Source organism: Eriocheir sinensis, chromosome 14, assembly GCF_024679095.1.
Source record: "Eriocheir sinensis breed Jianghai 21 chromosome 14, ASM2467909v1, whole genome shotgun sequence".
Taxonomy (NCBI): Eukaryota; Metazoa; Arthropoda; class Malacostraca; order Decapoda; family Varunidae; genus Eriocheir; species Eriocheir sinensis.
In genome coordinates this window covers 15963332-15981217 of record NC_066522.1, presented here as the reverse complement: position 1 = coordinate 15981217, position 17886 = coordinate 15963332, and the positions used below count along the sequence as shown (strand labels likewise).

At 43.8% G+C, this 17886-nt stretch overlaps 1 protein-coding gene across 3 annotated transcripts; it reads right to left on the bottom strand.

Annotated features, from left to right (window-relative positions):
• Positions 1-683: 683 nt before the first annotated feature.
• On the bottom strand, positions 684-15280 carry LOC126998560 (low-density lipoprotein receptor-related protein 1B-like). Of its 3 annotated transcripts, none has more exons than XM_050860347.1 (18): positions 14931-15280; positions 14365-14584; positions 14003-14144; positions 13143-13245; positions 12677-12790; positions 12240-12389; positions 11653-11823; positions 10675-10797; positions 10119-10289; positions 9855-10004; positions 9314-9607; positions 8645-8800; positions 8258-8392; positions 7939-8001; positions 7668-7727; positions 3897-6394; positions 2514-2585; positions 684-833 (listed from the first exon to the last, which is right to left on the bottom strand). In XM_050860347.1, exons 1-16 carry the CDS (start codon positions 15171-15173, stop codon positions 6371-6373), a joined length of 2319 nt encoding a protein of 772 aa, XP_050716304.1. In that variant the 5' UTR covers positions 15174-15280; the 3' UTR covers positions 684-833; positions 2514-2585; positions 3897-6370. The 3 variants fall into 3 exon arrangements, with proteins under 3 accessions (XP_050716304.1, XP_050716303.1, XP_050716302.1); XM_050860346.1 differs by having other exon boundaries at positions 14916-15275; XM_050860345.1 differs by lacking the exon at positions 14931-15280 and having other exon boundaries at positions 14365-14895.
• Positions 15281-17886: the final 2606 nt, after the last annotated feature.

The window sequence follows — 17886 nt, the reverse complement described above, 5'->3', positions numbered from 1 at the left end:
GGTAACTATGGTGGCGAGAATGTGTTTTCTCCCTAAAGAAATAAAATTGTCAAAATTAGTTTAACATTTTCTGAATGAAAGTTAACCGATACCTAAACCATATTTATGTACTGGGAGCAATAATATCTGATCTTCCTATGAGTTAATCTGAAATTGGTCACCAGTGCAAGAAATATATTATATCATGCCTGGCTTTAAAAATAATCAAACACATGAACCTTTAAAAAAATCCTATTCCTTAAGAGAAATAGGTTTAAGATAATGGTTGAAAAGAAAAAAAATGTACCTGTTTGGAGGCTGTGGCTGACTTGTTACTGGACTTCCTGAGCTGGGCGCTGGTGTGTAATACGGCTGAGGGGGCTGAAACGACTGTGAGCCCATGCCAGGGTCTGCTGAGTTGCTTGGTGAGGGAGGGAAAGCAGGTGCCTCTGAAGGTACATTAGCACTACTAGATGGCCCAGTTGCAGGTGTCAAGACTGGTCCAGGTGGAGTTGGGGAATGACCAGGTGGCTGACTTGTATTAGTTCTTAGAGTAGGAAGAGATGAGCTGGTGGTGGTAGGGGTGGGAGAAGTGTAGGGTGGGACAGGTGATGTGCCTGGAGGAGGGAAAGGCTGTCCACGTGCAGGACCAATGTTAGTATTGCCGACATTAGCAAGTGAGGAGCCTGGACGAAAAGACTGACCGGGAGGAACAGCAGCGTTAGGAGGAGGGGATGGGCCAGAAGGAGGAGCAGAGGGGGGAGCAGCTGATGGGAGAGGTGAGGTAAGAAAGGAAGGAAGGGCTGATGGAGGTGCTACGTTTGTCAGAGCTGAGTTGCTGGATTTTGATGGATCTGAAATAACAAAGAAACCAGTTCAGCACCACATGTACATACATAAAAAAAGGCTTGGTAGACTCATATGAAAAAAAAAAGGTCAAATTCCCATCATTTAAACTTTGCTGTCAAGATATCTGCTTAACATTAGCAAAACCATTCCTAACCATAAAGTCCAGACCAAAATTTTTGCCGAGTTCTGAATGACTTTTATTTGTTGTTGTTCTACTTACTGAAGCCATGACAGCAACGTCTAGAGTCAAGAGACCTTAAAGAGATGGGAAATGAACATGCATACATTAATTTTTTAGTTTTAAGAGATCCCAAACCCCTGGAGAGTCTCAGTCCTGATTAATCTGTGAAGATGTGCAAGCCTAAAGCTTACAAGACAAACAATATAAATCAACGTATCTTTGATCATTCAGCAATCAATAAATGACAACGTGATTAACAGAAAACTTTCATTACTTATACCACTTACTACAGAATGATGACCATGTGATTTCTGCCAACTGTGTAGTCAGATGATACTTGAAAATGAAGTAACTAATCAACAAACAATGTCTTTCCCATGCAGAATTTCATACTATGGTTCTAGGGTAAGCTCAGTAATTGTATGCATAGATACAGTGTTTTATGACAAAAGTTCCTACATGGGATATGTACCATGCCTGTGCTCCATATGGACAGGGAGGAGGGGTGAAGAACGGTGAGTAACTCTGTCAAAAACATCTTGTGCCTGGTGAACAATGTCTTGCGTGTTCATTTTCAGTCTGCTGTCACTCGGTCTCAGTTTATGTCAAACTATTTTATGTGAATCTTTTCAAAACTTTTTTCATTCAGTCATAGAATGTTATTCTATCTCACATGTCATTGTCACTCGAAAGACTTGTCTTCCTTTTCAAAGCACCTTTGACACTTCTGCAGCTACTGAACTAAAACAACAGTGTGCTAGGATGAAAATACTACACATCCAGGAGCAGTGCCAAAAACAAAATTGCTCAAGCTTAGTAAGCATTGACTCAAAGGCAAGTGGCTGCCTAGAATTCACATTACTTCCGAGTAATTCCATTTTTTCATTACCTGAAAACTTAATTAAAAAAAAAATCTCATAACACAGTATCAAATTTCTATTGCACAATCTATATTCCACAAATGGTAATTGCACATTTAAAAGCACAGAAGACTTATAGAAATATGTTTATAACTGTGAAGAATGAGAGCTGAGTGATGACTGAGGAGCACACACAGGGGTGAGGTTATCTGGGAGACAGAAGCCTTAGGAGTGCCACAGGTAACCTACTTCTGAGACCTAAACTGTGTCGGGCTGCCTTTCATCTGCATCTTTTTTTTCTTTACCAGATACATATATTGATTGTTAATGGCAGAGATCACCCAAATAAGATTGAAGTAATATTATCAACTGCTATCACAAGCTGCCATACTTACAAATCTTAACATGACAGCCTCCTGATTAAGACAATTGCAAATTAAGCCATGATTTAAACACATGCTCTTTGTGCTGATTGAATAAGAGTTACCATGATAGAAAATTAGCTGTAATGGTTGCTGGTGCTGCACAGATGACTGAAATACATTGAGGAGTTGGAGAGATGTAAGCTGAACAGATGGGAAATGAGGAATCACAGATCTCTAATTAATTAATGATACTACTGAAATTTGCAAAAGTCAGCTCACCTGATGAGCTGGCCATCTTGTCAGAAGTAGCAACTTTTTCACTGCTGGTTTTCTGCATTAGAACCTGTTAACCTGAAAAAATGCCCAATGATTAGAAGTTAATTATTTGTGAGGCAATATTATAAGAGTAGCAACTGATCATATTTTATAAAAACTACACTTTCATTATCATAATTGACATCAGATTGTGTCATCCCAGTCATCCACAGAATTCAAATGTAATATGAAAACAATAACAGAGCAGAAGTTAACTTCCACCAAATACTCAGTTTCATACCTTCAAGCCTCTTTTGTGAAGCTAAATAATCTGGAGCTTGACAGAAAACCATCTGACTCATGTGTTCAGACTAAACTATCATGTAAATAAAGTAATACAGCTATCAAGCAATTCCACTTGTCTGTAGTTATCCTTAATTAAGAGTTTGCAGATCAATTCAACTTTTAATGGAATCAGTGAGGCTTTAAGGTCAAGTAAATGCTGCAGTCTGGTGAACTCAACAGGACCAAGCCCCTGCCCTGGAGGCACACTAACACAACAACAGCAGTCACCAGCTACTTGCACTGCCAGGGGTTTGAAGGCATGGAATAACCAGCCCCTTAAAGTCTAAACACACTGAAGAAGAAGGGCGGAAAGTGTTATGCGACGGCCTCACACCCGACATTTTCTGCCACACCACAAGCATTACACGAGCAGAAGAGGAGTCCAGGAGAGAGGAATATTTAGAGGATCATGCACTAGAAACCATTTATAAAAAAGTGAATAAGGCGGAAACAACTGGCAGAAAGTGATGGTCGAGGGGAAGTGGAGGCAGAGTGGAAAGGAGAGTAGAGGGGGGAAAGGTTAAGTTAGATTAGGTGGAAAAAAAGTGGAAGAAAGGTGGAGGTAAAGTGGAGGGAAAGGTGGAGGTAAACTGGAAGGCAAGTGAAGGTAGAGGAAAGATGGAGGTAAACTGGAGGAAAGTGGAGGGAAAGTTGGAGGTAAACTGGAAGGAAAGTGGAGGGAAAGGTGGAGGTAAACTGGAAGGAAAGTGGAGGGAAAGGTGGAGGTAAACTGGAAGGAAAGTGAAGGTAAAGTAGAGAAAAGATGGAGGTAAACTGGAAGGGAAGTGGAGGGAAAGATGGAGGCAAAGTGGAAGGAAAGTGGAGGGAAAGGTGGAGGTAAACTGGAAGGGAAGTGGAGGGAAAGATGGAGGTAAACTGGAGGAAAGTGGAGGGAAAGATGGAGGTAAACTGGAAGGAAAGTGGAGGGAAAGGTGGAGGTAAGGTGTGTTTTCCTCCTTGTCTTGGCGGGCAGCACACAGCATGCAATATGGGAGCCTCCACGCCGCGTCCCCTCACGACATGCAGAGTTGTGTTACACCAGCCATGTCTGCGTGCACGTACTCAGGGCGAGGGGGCGAGGAGGGGCACGGCCGAGGCTACAAGTGACATCGCAGTCCCCGCCGCTGTGGTGACGTGACCTGGAGGTGTTGTTTACCTTCGCGCAGTGTTGCCAGCTGGTGGAATACCCTGCAGGATGAAGTGCTTAAGTGATGTAATACTGAAAATAAAAGTGATTGATTGATTAATAGTTTATTGTTGCAGGTAAACAAGGGAGAAGGGAGGAGCATATATGCCATCCCAACCCCCAGGCAGGGCGGAATGTGATTATACAACTATAGTAATACATGTGTCGGTATAGCAGCATGAAACTAAAAAGATACAATGGTAGGAATGACTGCATAACACCTGCAGGACACTAAAAGCTAATTCTTGCATTCTTGCGCCTATCCTGCAGGTTATATTCTCACAGACATTACAAACCGGAGACCTCACAGAGTTCCTGCTTTGGAACCTTAGCAGGTGTAACACAGACATCAAAATTCTTGCATATAAAACACTCTTTCGGCCACACATAGAATATTGTGACACAGTCTGGGACCCACACACTAACAATAACATAATTAGAGGCCATACAAAACAAAGCTGCAAGATGGGCCAGACGTGATTACAGACACACTACATCAGTCACTTTGCTTTAAACAAGACATAAAACTAGACCCATTAGCAACACGAAGACAAATACACAGACAACAAATGCTCTATAAAATCACAAACAATTTAGGAGACATAAACAAAGACACTTATTTACAAATTACACCCTACAACTACACGATCCACTAGAGGCAGCCACAACCTTAAATACCACACTTACCAGACTAACACAAGTATATTCAAATATTCATTCTTTCCCCGCAGCATCCAAGAGTGGAATCATCTCCCATCTCATGTAGTTAATAGTCCCACTCTTGACACATTTAGGAATAGGATCATCAATCATATTCTCCCTAATCCTGGCCCTTTACCATATCCCAATACCTTTCCTCATCCTAACCCTTATTCTAATCCTGTCCTGGCCCCTTGAATTCCCCGCACAATCTCCGCATATCATGCCACCTGAGAGTGGCCCTCCGCCGGTCCCCTAGAAATGAAATGAATGAATGAAATGAATGGAAGCGTTGGGGTAGAGGGGCACCGGGGAGACTGGGGAAGTAAGCTGCTAACTAACAAACCTACACCAAAGTGACCAAACAACTGTAGATACACTCCTACTGTCTTTCCTATTCCCCCACTTGTACCTTCACAACTAATCCACTTCCTCTTCGTACTATACCCTTGACTGAAAAAAAAAGGAAGTGCTTCGGATGAGAAAGGGGCCTTCATGGAGACTCCCCCGGAGGGACCCCCGGGTCTGGCGTCGTAGGGTGGGCGAGGTGTATGCCCCCATTGATTGATTGACTGTGGGGTCGTGGGCAAGGACGGCGACTACTATAGGCCCGCTCATCCATGCTTACCCTGTAGCCTACACATTCATGTAAGTGACTTATTACTATCATCTGCCTTTATATAGCTAGGCTGCCGCTATCACAACTACTGCATTGTTAAAAGAACTTCTAAACCCGATACAGTAAGGGTAAAAATAACAAACTCCAGGTGTGAAGTTATTCGTCTCTTATATACTTCTCTTCACTTCCAAATCCCTGCTGTTCCACTACATTAGAGACATCAGGGAACTCCCTGCCAGTATCACCGTTTACGCTGGCTGATAATACTTTAAATCCGTGAAATAGCCCAGTGATAGTTTGATGCTAGCATGATAAACATCTTAATACATGCATAAGACAGCTGGAACTTAATAAGAATATCAGTTCAGCATTATACAGAGTATACAACAAATTCAGATGGATATGTAGACACACTCATTTAACGAAACTAGTGTTACTTAGAAGGGACCACTGAAAATATTCATGGCATTATAGATTGCGGAAATGGAGAGTAACACATCTGTCTCAGCAAACAAACTCAAACCTAGTCATGCACACTTCCAATATTGTTTATGGTGCTATCTATCACTTGGGAATGAAAAATATTTATGTATACCACTAATACGCCATGTACACTAATAACTTAGCTTCGGTTCATGTAGGTATTTGTTTAAAGAGAAGTTGCATAGAAAGATCAAAACTCCTTACGTTTCTACATCTTCAATGCCCTAACAAAACAGTTTTGGTATGCATTAACGTCATGCTGTCATGTCTTTAAGTTAAGTAATCTAATTTGCCACCTTTGAAATATTCTTAACACGTTAAAGACAAGATTGCTTCTACAGCACATGCAAAAAGCATTTTAAGAACAAACTCTGTGCATTATGTCATAAATTATATCCGATGACCTTGGGGCCAGAGGAACATGTTTTTTCATTCTTTCATGTCACAAAACTGACAAATCTTCTAACAATGGCCAGCATCATGCGCTGTATCACCCCTGGCCCTGCCGCCCTGCCTCCAGGCAAAGCAACCAGCTGGACAGCCACTCCCTCAGCCTTTGTGATGTTGGTGGAACTGAAAGAGAATGTTTATGTTATGAGAGTTATATATATATATATATATATATATATATATATATATATATATATATATATATATATATATATATATATATATATATATATATATATATATATATATATATATATATATATATATATATATATATATATATATATATATATATATATATATATATATATATATATATATATATATATATATATATATATATATATATATATATATATATATATATATATATATATATATATATATATATATATATATATATATATGAGCATATAGATAGGGCATAAATTGGTAACAGGCTGATGTAGTATTACGTTATAGATTCTGTTATACACAAATGTTAACATTAAATTTTAGTTCAACAGCATAAAGTATTGGGAAATTTCCTGCCGCATTTAGCACTGGCGGAGAGATCAGCAGGATTTTATTTTTTAGCAGACTCTGACCAGACTGCAACAAGCATTTCAATGCTTAATGCTAACAAAATGTGTCACGTGTAGTGCGTAATCTAGGTGGTGACGCAGAAAAGTCTACGGACACATCCAACCATATTTATTTTACACGACGGCTCCCACGGCAGACACTGAAACCCCAGGGCGTCAGCTCGTGTCATTACCCTTGTTCGTACACCTAATTACGCCTCTGAGTCACTCCCTAAACGACCTCCAAAACTAATGTGTCTATCATGTGGCATGGTTGAAGTACATGTTAGATCTGGTTCTTCCTTTGCAACACTAACTAAAGATATATTCTACATCACTATATAGGTCCTTTGTTAGCAGGACGAGTAATCAGCAAGATACTCATTCTTCGCATTATGCTGAGCTCTTTCTTCTTCCCCTCATAACCATTCAATCCCTTCCCCCCACCCCCCTCCTGCTGTAGTCATATCACTGGAAGCCTGATTTTGTTTCATTGCATCAGCTTGATTAAACGACGAAAAAATAAAATAGATATGCCTAGGTTCTCCTACAATGGCTTCCTTTTGCAAGAAGTAAGCAAAGTGAGCGCTGCTCTCTTCATGGTTCTGTCTGCATAATGAAATTTTTTGAAGTATTTCAGTTGAATGTTATGGTACGCTGCCTCACAGCTCTTTTAGATATTTAATGAAGAGTATTGGCTCCTCGTCTGCTTTAGCCAAAGGAACAACCAAGTCCAGCGCTGCGCTCTACTTATAAGGAGTTTGGAATGTTCCCCATTGAAAAAAAAAAGAATTGAGATCAGTTATGATTATTCTTACTTCCCTGACCCTTACCTTGAACCGATTTATGAGGGTTTGGCACTTTGATGAGCTCCAACCCCAATTTCTGCACCTCTGTGAAACAATTGCCATGCTTTAGAAGTTACAGTTTGCACTTGTAAAGATATTGCTTTCATAGTTATATTTCCAAGACCTCAGCTTTTATCTTCTCTATAATTTATAAGCAAAATATTATTAGAGTAGTAAATTTTTGTCAGTCATGAATCATCACCGCATCATCGGATGGGGACGACGCCAGCCATCACTGCCTCACTTATGGTCTTACTTTGACACTAAGTCCGGACCTGTCGAAGCAGTCTCCTCCCCTCACGCCACTTGCAAGACATAGCTGCAAAATTTCAAGACATTAAACCTTGCGCCATTCTAATTGTATGTGTAAAAAGGTCTAAGCATATAAGAATCACTTTCTTGCAGTGTTATCTTTAATGCATAACTAAAGTAGAATATGAATAATGAAAAAAATCTTTGAAAAATGCTGCAGTTTGTAATTAAACACGTTAAAATTGGATTTCCTTTAAAACTGGAACATTTAAAAAAAAGTGGATTTGACGAGAGGGTTAAAGATACAATACTAATCGCCTCACCTCACACGTCTCTTGCACCGCCTTCGTCATAATGGTGCACACGGTTCGGGCAAGCCTGGAGCAGGCAAGGCGCTCATGGATGCAACTTTCGGCTGTGCAGGGGATGGAGCCAGCGTTGCATGTCACGTCAGCCACCTAGCGTAGGAAGAAAAGCTCACTGAAACGTTCAAGACTGGGTGAAGGAAATAACTGTGCAGCTAAACAATAACGACTGTGGTGAGTGTTTCTGTCCTCCTACCAAGATGAAAATAGGTCCCGTATAATAACAATTTCCTTCATGTTACTCAGGTATTCACTTGGACTTGCCACAACACTCCCCAATCCACCCATTAAAGAAATATAATCTCCTGTGTTTCTAACGACATGCAAATAGCCAGTTACACTCACTTGATCTGCCGCCGTCATGGGAGTGGTGGTGGTGGTGGTTGCAGGGGTGGTTGTGGTGGTGGTGCTTGTTGTGGTGGAGGTGGGAGTGTCGAAGGTGACGGGGACGAAGAAGGGTGTTGTCGAGGTCACTCCGAAACGTATCCCCGGCTCGGTCGTCTTTACAGGAGAAGAAAACACTTATTACCTTGTCATAACCTCGTCATTACTTGTTATTACCTTGTTTTGCTTGGGAAGGCAACATATAGATAATGCATACGGCTATCAAAGAGAAAAAATACAGTTCCGTTACAAATTTTCCATTATTCAATTGTTTCATGTTATCTTTTTAAGTTGTTGTATTGTTTGAGTACATTGTTGCCTGAAACGTATAACGGAAAGAAGTCATGCGACAACAGCCCCCCCCCCCCCCCTCCAGTTTGTCACGAAAGTCAGGCAGATAAACAGATAGTCAAACGAACGGACACACACACACACACACACACACACACACAGACCGAGATAAAAAAAGAACATGGCCACAGACAAGAGAGACAGGGACTGAAGCATGTGAATGACGAACGTGTGTGTGTGTGTGTGTGTGTGTGTGTGTGTCAGAGGATATCATAATTCTGGGGTATTAACAGATTTAACATTACACTGAGTACAAACACTTGACCAGTGCCACTTTACCGTTTCAGTGACGCCTTCGGTAGTTGTGGTTGAGGTTGTGGTTGAAATTGAGGTTGTGGGTGTGGTTGAGGTTGAGGTTGTGGGTGTGGTTGAGGTTGTGGGTGTGGTTGAGGTTGTGGGTGTGGTTGAGGTTGAGGTTGAGGTTGTGGGTGTGGTTGAGGTTGAGGTTGTGGGTGTGGTTCGTGAGTCGCAGTTCCGCTCGTCGTCGGCTCCGAAGCAGTCTCGGTAACCGTCACACACGTACTCGTTAGGGATGCACCAACCGGACCGGCATTTGAACCCGGAGCACACCGACTGCGGACACGTGTGGGTTATGGGAGAGACGAGTTCACTTATATATTTCTCACTGATGTGGCGCCGATAATAGCGCTAGTAGGGGTTCTTTTAAAGGGCCTCGTGGTTAAGTGCAGCTCGTTAGTGGCGCGGATTGGTATATGATTGATTGAAAGGCAAAAAAGTTGTAGATTTTAGTTTTCTTTCAAGACTTATTCAACATTGCAATTTTAAGGGAGATTTCAGTATTCTTATTTAATTCACTAACCTGAGTGGTCGAGGCGGGCGCTGGTGTGGTGGTCGCCGGACAGTTGCTCTCGTCACTTCCGTCGTTACAGTTGAGGACATAGTTGCAAACCAAGTGTGAGGGGATGCAGCTGTTGTCCCTCACACAGCGGAACTCTCCGTGGTGGCAAAACTGAAAACGAACGAGGAGAAACTTACGTAAAGATGATGCGTTAGAGTGATGCAATGTTATCGTGCAGGGAGAGTCTAAATGTTTTGTATTGGGTGATCGTGACCCTAAACTGACCTTCACCCTCGGCGGCAGCGTCACTGGTTGTGGTAGCGGCGGTGGTGGTGGCGGGGTACAGCCCACCTCGTCGCTGGTGTCAGAGCAGTCCGTCACCCCGTCACACCGGCGGTTGGCCGCAATGCAAGTTTTGTCTCGTAAACAGAAGAAGTGGTTTTTGCCACACTTTGTCTGCGAACGTGAATGATACTCCTGTTTTATCATGGATCTATAGATGTCGGTATATTGATAGTTATCTTGTATACCTCATACGCTCGTGCATGAAAACAAGAACATTGTGACATGTTTTAATTAATACTAGAATGTGAAATTGCGATCCCATTTTAACTAATCTTTTTACCAAAATTGCAACGTAGTAAAATTCTAATTGCAGTTTGGTGTAATATACGATTATTATTTAGTAAACCGAATTATTATTAGGTTAATGAAGAAAAAAGAGCGCCTTACAGAAGGAGGTTGATAATACAGAAACATATGAATAACCAAAATAACCACAAGGCCGGGAAGCCAAGAGCGAGGGCGCAGCCTCACGCAAGGCAGCCGCGGGTTTCCTCACCCCGTGCGGGCAGGCCAGCTCGTCGCTCCCGTCCTCGCACTCGCTGTGGCCGTCACACCTCCACCAGGAGTAGATGCACCTCTGCGTCGAAGCACACTGGAACATGTTCGGTGGGCACATCCGCTGCGTTTAGGGACCACGGGGAAGGAGAAATGGACTAATCAATCAGTCAGTAGTGATATACGCTAGAGGGCTTATTTTTGTTCATTTCGCCTCAGAGCTGCCCCCTTAATGGAAAAAATATATATAATGGCGCGTTGTCTTGCCAACCCTACGACTCCATCCCCAAGGGTTCCTCCAATAAGACTCCATGCAAGCCCAGACTACTTCCCCCTGGGTGAAAACACATTAGGATAAACCCTCTCAGTTAAAAGTGCAAAATAAGACAAAACCTCCCCAGCTATACATAATGCTTTCTGTGTTCATACTTTAATATTATTAGAATTTTTTTTTTCTCTTTTTCTTTATCTTCTGGGTATTTTGTCCTTGGGGGAGGTTGTCCTAGGGAGATTTGTCCTAAGGGAGATTTGTCCTCTGGAGGTTCGTCCAACACTTGTTCCCGTCGGCAGCACCTTGTCATTGCTGCGTGTGAGCCATCAATTCTTTCCTACTTCAGCGCAATCACATACCCCCCCCCCCTTGTGTCCTCCGTGTCCCCCACTTCCACCTCCAATACCCCAGCTCCTCACGCCTCGCCGCTCCCCCACCACATTCCTGCTCTTCCTCCTCTTTTTCCCAGTTTTTAGCCCTAGGCATCGTGGCGGACTGGCTCCTCTACCCCCCTCCCACCCCTGACCTAAATTAGACCCCTGACGCTGCCTACCTTGCTTGCTTTATCGTTACTTGCGTCATCTTTCTGGTTCTTCCAGGTAATAAACTACTACTACTACTACTACTACTATTACTACTATAAAAAATATCTCCGTGTGTCTCTGTGTATGTACGTGCGTATGTGTGTGTTGGGGGTGTCGCACTAACCTGAGGTATCGTAGTGGGTGCCGGTGTGGTAATCACAGGACAGTTTCTCTCGTCACTTCCGTCGCCGCAGTTCAAAGCGTAATCACAGACCAGGTGTAAGGGGATGCAGGTGTTCCCCGTCGCACACCGGAACTCCCCATGCTGACAGACTTTTAGACGAGGACTGTTGAGCTGTTTGAGTGATATGAACTACATGTAATTTGGCTTTATTTTAGAGTGAGATAGTGGGCGAATGTTTTTTTTTTTTTTTTTTTTTACAGCAAAGGAGATAGCACAAAGGAACAAAAAAGGAAACAACAATAAAAAAAAGCCCGCTACTCGCTGCTCCTGTAAAGAATCCGAAGAGGTGGCCGAAAGAGCAGTCAATTACGTGAGAAGTTAGTCTAAATAGCTATTGACACTGTTACGCCCATGTTAATAGAATATGATTGTCTTGTGTTATTTTAAGTAAAGTTCTTACAAAAATATGAAGCACGAGACTTTGGAATAAAAACACACTACATTTTCATAGTTGTGTTTTTGCTTTGACATTAAAATCGAAGCGTCTGCTCGTCACGACTTCCTTACAATAGTGCGTTGCGGCTCACCTGTGATGTGTTTGTCGCCACGCTCTCCTTCCATCCACACAGCTTCTCGTCGGCGCCGTCTGAGCAGTCGAGGTGACCATCGCAAGTCCAGTGGTGGTCAATGCAGCGCTGGTCGCGGAGGCACAAGAACTGCCCGCTGCCACACGAGGTCTGGCGTAGGGTACACAGGCGGAAAGGACGAAAATTACAGAAAAAAAGGAGAAAAATACATTGTCACTATCCCTTAAGAGTGTCTTCGTCTACATACTCTTCTATCTATCCATTTCTACATCATTACTAGCTTTCCCTTCAAATCTTCCCTCTCCATCTCTCCATCTATCCCCCATTTCACTCTCAGCCATTCATTTATCCCATTAACTCCCTCCATCTCTCCTTTTAAGCACACCAACGGAATAATTAAGACTGTATCAAAAGTAGAGATGGTATAGGACTCTCACCTGGCAGTATTCATCGATGCCGTAGGTACAGTCAGGCACGCCGTTACACCTGGCCGAGTAGGGGAGGCACTTGTTGTCAGTCGGGCACCTGAAACTGTCCGGCCCGCATCCAGCCTGTAGAGGAGGGACAAGAGACGGGTTAATGGCTTGTGAGGGATAGTTAAGTGCAGTGGAGCTATTCAGAAAGGCAATATGTATACAGTGTTATGTGATTAGTGTATAATTAGCCTTAAGGATAGCGAATATACGTCACCAAGATGCAGTTTGTGTTTGAGGTTTTTCTATTTTGTTTTCTTCCTTTCTTTCTTACTGTTTCTCTCTTTCTCTTTCTCTCTTTCTTTCTTTCCTTCTTTCTTTCATTCTCTCTCTCTCTCTCTCTCTCTCTCTCTCTCTCTCTCTCTCTCTCTGTGTGTGTGTGTGTGTGTGTGTGTGTGTGTGTGTGTGTGTGTTCGGCGGCCTGACACACCATGCAGTAGGGGCCCTCGTCGGACATGTCCCCGCAGTCGTTCTTGGCGTCGCAGCGTTGGGCCAGCGGGATGCATTTGCCGGTCTTGCACAGCCACTCGTTCCTAAAGGGGGCGAGAGGTTACAGGTGATGAGTCTCGTGAATTAATCGTATTTCTCATTATCAAGATACTCTGGGTGTGGTTTCTGCTCCCTTACTCTGTACACCTTCGCTTTCTTTTTCACATTCACACCTCATGAGTGATTCCTACAACATACACCATGGGAATAGGTAGATCAACACATTTCTCTCATCAATTCAGAGGAGCTCACCGTTAATCTATACTACAAGCCTCCACCTATCTTCTCACCTCTCCGTGGCCATACTCACAAACATTAATGGCCTACACACCCACATTTGACAAGGCTTTCGTCGAGGTTAAGTGTTAGCATTTCCATGGGTAGTGTTATGAGGCCGGGCCCGGATTCATCAAGCCGCTACAAGACCGGTCGTTGGTAAATCTTTAAGTAAATCTGTCCCCTACGAATGATCCTTGTGTTTAAGCTGCTCCGATGACAATGAATGAAGTATACTGGCCTGGTCGACACTTCTTTCATTACCAGTGGAGTCGCCTTAAGATCAAGAGCGTTCCTAGATGATGGAGTTACCAGAAGACATACCATCGACAGGTCTCGTAAGTGGTTTGATGAATCCGGCCTCTGGTGCATGATAGCTGGACGAGGCTTCTGCACCATGAACGTGAAGAAACAACATACATGGGAACCCGACTTATCTCCTTTGCGGCCTTGGGAAATAGTTGGTGTGACAGCCGAAAAGCGTCTTAGAATACTCGCCCATCGCTCCCCACTTAGCATACTCACTCCAGACATTGGTTCGTGCAAGTGCCAAGCTCCGGCGCCTGGAATCTGCGGGTCTCCTTGTACAAGCTGATGGCAATGACGGCCAACTCCCGCGCTAAGAGCTGGGCCTTCTTCGTCGCCGACTTCTGCGCCTCGTACAGACCTAAGGGGACCAGAGGATGTTGTGGAATGTGTGTGTGGGGGGGCATAAATAGATAGATAGATAAATAGATAGGTAGATAGACAGATAGATAGATAAATAGAACAGAGAGCGAGGGAAACGTAGACTAACGGTAGAATCCTATAATCAGTATCTCTCATTGGTGCCACGCTATAACAGAAAAATCATCGTCAAAAAAAGCAATGTCAATAATTAATCTTGCCTAAGGTGCACCCGCTGGTTTGTCGCCTGCGCAGAATGTCCCCCATGGCCAGTGTTAGGCGGCCGCTGAGGTCCTTGTTGTGGCTGATGAGTTGCTTCAGAACTTTCCCGTCTTTGTCCAAGGGTTCCTCCGCCCCGTGGCTCTGGAGCGGCGCCGTGGCAGCCACCAGGATGAACACGGCCACCACGAACACCCCGACGCGACCCTCCTTATCCGCCATCTGGGGCACACACGAGAGAGTGCTCACTTTTTTTTCCGCATCAAGTACTAGCAAGCAGTAGTAGCAGCAACAGCAACAGAAATAGCAAAAAAACAGCACCAGAACCACTCGTATTGTGATTTTGTTGGTTTGTAGACAGTGGTAGTCAAGATGTGGAAGGTGCTGTTTCTGAACTAGTGCTAATGTTCCCGTTACTGTTGTTTCTAACGCTCCTGATCCTGCTGGTGTTGCTGCGTCTACACCTTGACTGTAACGGTGCATGTGGCCAAGCGTCTATATAGTTTCTAATGAGTGGTAGCTAAATAACGTAAGAGTAGACATTAACGATTACCGGGGAAATAATTACAAGGCAGCAGGAGACACCTTCCCCGTTACACCTCCACACGTGCAGGCGATGACGCGGCTGAGGCCCTGGGAGGCAGCAGCGGCCCTTTCCTTGCGCTCGGGCACCGCAGGAAACACTGAACGGTGTGCCACGCTCCCTCGGCAGGTGTGGAGCAAAGCATTCCTCCGGACTCATCATATTGTGGTGCTCAACGTGACGCCCCGCGCTGACATCACATAGACAGTTAGAGGGACAGATAGTCATTCACAGGTATGTCTTACTATTGTTATTATTATCATTGAGATCTATGAAGGGCATGAGGGGGAAAATGAACATCAGAAAAATTGTACAGAACCAAGTAGTCTCTTTGATGAGCAGACGTGGATATGAAAAATAAAAATGACTAATATAAGGAGAGAAAAAAAAGGGAGGTTGTGCAAAAATAAAGGCTCGTGAGTTAACAGGTGGGTGTTGACATTTGCTTTAAACTTATCGATGTTAACAAGAGGAACAAGAGATAGGCACACAGACGAACGGACAGACAGAAGACAAACAAACATACACACAGGAAGACAGACAGGGGGAAAGACCTGACAGAAAACAGACAAACATGGCATTCAACCAGAGTCAGACAGATATACAGATACGTAAACGGACAGACATAAGGACAGGCAGGGAAATAAACAGACGAACTGACAGACAAAAGGCAAACAAACACGCACGGAGAGACAGACAGAGGGAAATACGACAAGAAATAAAACAGACAGACAGACAAACAAACAGACGTGAATTCAAGCATAGTCAGACAGATAGACAAATAGATAAAGGGACAAACAGATAGACAGGTAGGCAAACCACGTACACGCATACAGACAGACAGACAGACGGATTGGTGGAGAGAAGTAGCAAGCAGTGACAAAGACAAATTGCAGAGACGGGTTGATTCTTGCATACAGCAGCACCTCCCTCTCTTAGCCCGCATTGTCAGACCCTTTCCGCTCCCACAACAAGTATTTCCAAAAGCTGCAAAGGAGATTAATCGGATTCTCATAAGTGTTTTCACATTCATGGTGTAGCAGCCTTATCAAACTATTACTAGGCTCATAAAACTACCCATGGAAATACCCACAACAACCTCTGCGAAAGCCTTGTCTAATGTGGGTGTGTGAGCCCTGAATGGTTTGAGAATATGGGGCTTTGTTCCTGACCATGCATTCTTAATTAACTATATTCGAGTGACTGAATATCACCAGAACGAGTTCCATCGCCCACATCATCGTCTGTGATTGCGCAAGTGTGTGTGTGTGTGTGTGGGGGGGGGGGGGGGAGAGGGGGGTAGGGTTCATGTCTTCATGGTCGTTTATAATATACTATATGTACTTGTATACAGAGAAAGACACAGACAGAATGGTGCCCGGGAATGTATGAGGCGGATTGCATGAGGCAAGAAGCGGGTGTGTATGGAGCGGAGGGGGGCGTGGAGGTGTGTCAGGCCCGCGTCAGCACGCCGGGATGGTGCTGCTCTGCCCCCAGGTCTGTGCGGTGGCATTCCTGGGCGTGTGGGTCACCGTGTAACTCATCATGGCCTGATCACGAGCTGGACTCATTGCGAGCAAGTACACTCCGGATTAGAGCAAACTCCTTATAGCCGATCTCTGGGTACTGTCCAGCTGCAGGCCTTTATACATCACACGCCACATCTCCCTTGCTCAAAGGGGCAGCAACCACATCTCGTTAGCGGAAAATCACAACCTGAGTGGGGCTCGTACCTCAGCCTGCCAGGCCGGAGCCTGACAGGGCAGAGCTTTATCCACTGAACTATATCGGTGTGGTATACTGGGCTATCAGAGCGATGTACTGAACAATCGGAGCGGTGCGTGTGTGTGTGTGTGTGTGTGTGTGTGTGTAGCTTAAGTAACTGTATGAGCCTTACACATATACTGTTTAATTGTTCTCTGTTTCAACACCTAGACATGTCTCCTTTGAATGAAGACGAACAGGAATTACATTAGATTCTTGGTGTAAATAACATGTCCGGTCATCGATACAGTTTCGGGTTACAACGAATATCACAGTACTTTCATATGTTAACAAAGGTAAAACATTTAATTTAGGAGCTAAGATTTTAGTGCTTTTGCTATCTTTTCTTCGTTCGTAAAGACAAAATCACATCGTTAAAGCGCACCTCACTTCCGGTGTGGTGTAATAAGACATCCGGGTATCGTGAGACATCCCATCCTGAATACATACAGGAATTTTGACACAGTACCGTGTCTTTCCTCGACTACTTGTCGGAATCTGTCCCACCCAAGTTTATTTATTTTATTATAAAAGCAAATGACGACGCATGTATGTATATAACTAGGACATCAACAATCACCCCTCTTCTTCTTCTTGTGACCTGTTCCGCTTTACATCGCTTTTTAGGTCTTCCTTGGTACTTTTTTACACTTAACTGCTTCACTTAGTTACTCTAAGATAGTAAATTTTGGGTTCCGCGATGCGGAGTTAAGGATGGGATGTCTCATGATACGGGATGGGAGATAACACCACACCGATCAACATTGGTTTTATAGACACACGTCCGACTATTGCTGAGGCGTTCCTTGCTGTGTCAACGGTGTGTGGACACAAGCCAAGGTGGTGTGGCAGTGGTAAGCACCCCACGCGATCAACACGCCCCATGAGTAACTCGACACGTGGCTGACCTCCTGCCCCTCTCTACGCCAGCACCGCACTTGTACTTGCTCGATTCATTCTAATCAGACTTTTTAAACGTAGAAGGATAAGGGCCATATTTTTAAACATTTAGGCGCCCAAGAACACGTAATTTACTTGGCTTTCGTGGAAGTTTAGGGCATTTCCAGGCGTAGTTTTATGACCCTGGTGGTAGTCTCAGCCTTCTTCTGTACCGTGAACCTAAAAGAACACTCATCAAAACTCGATTAACCTCCTTTTAGGCCTTTGGAAATAGTTG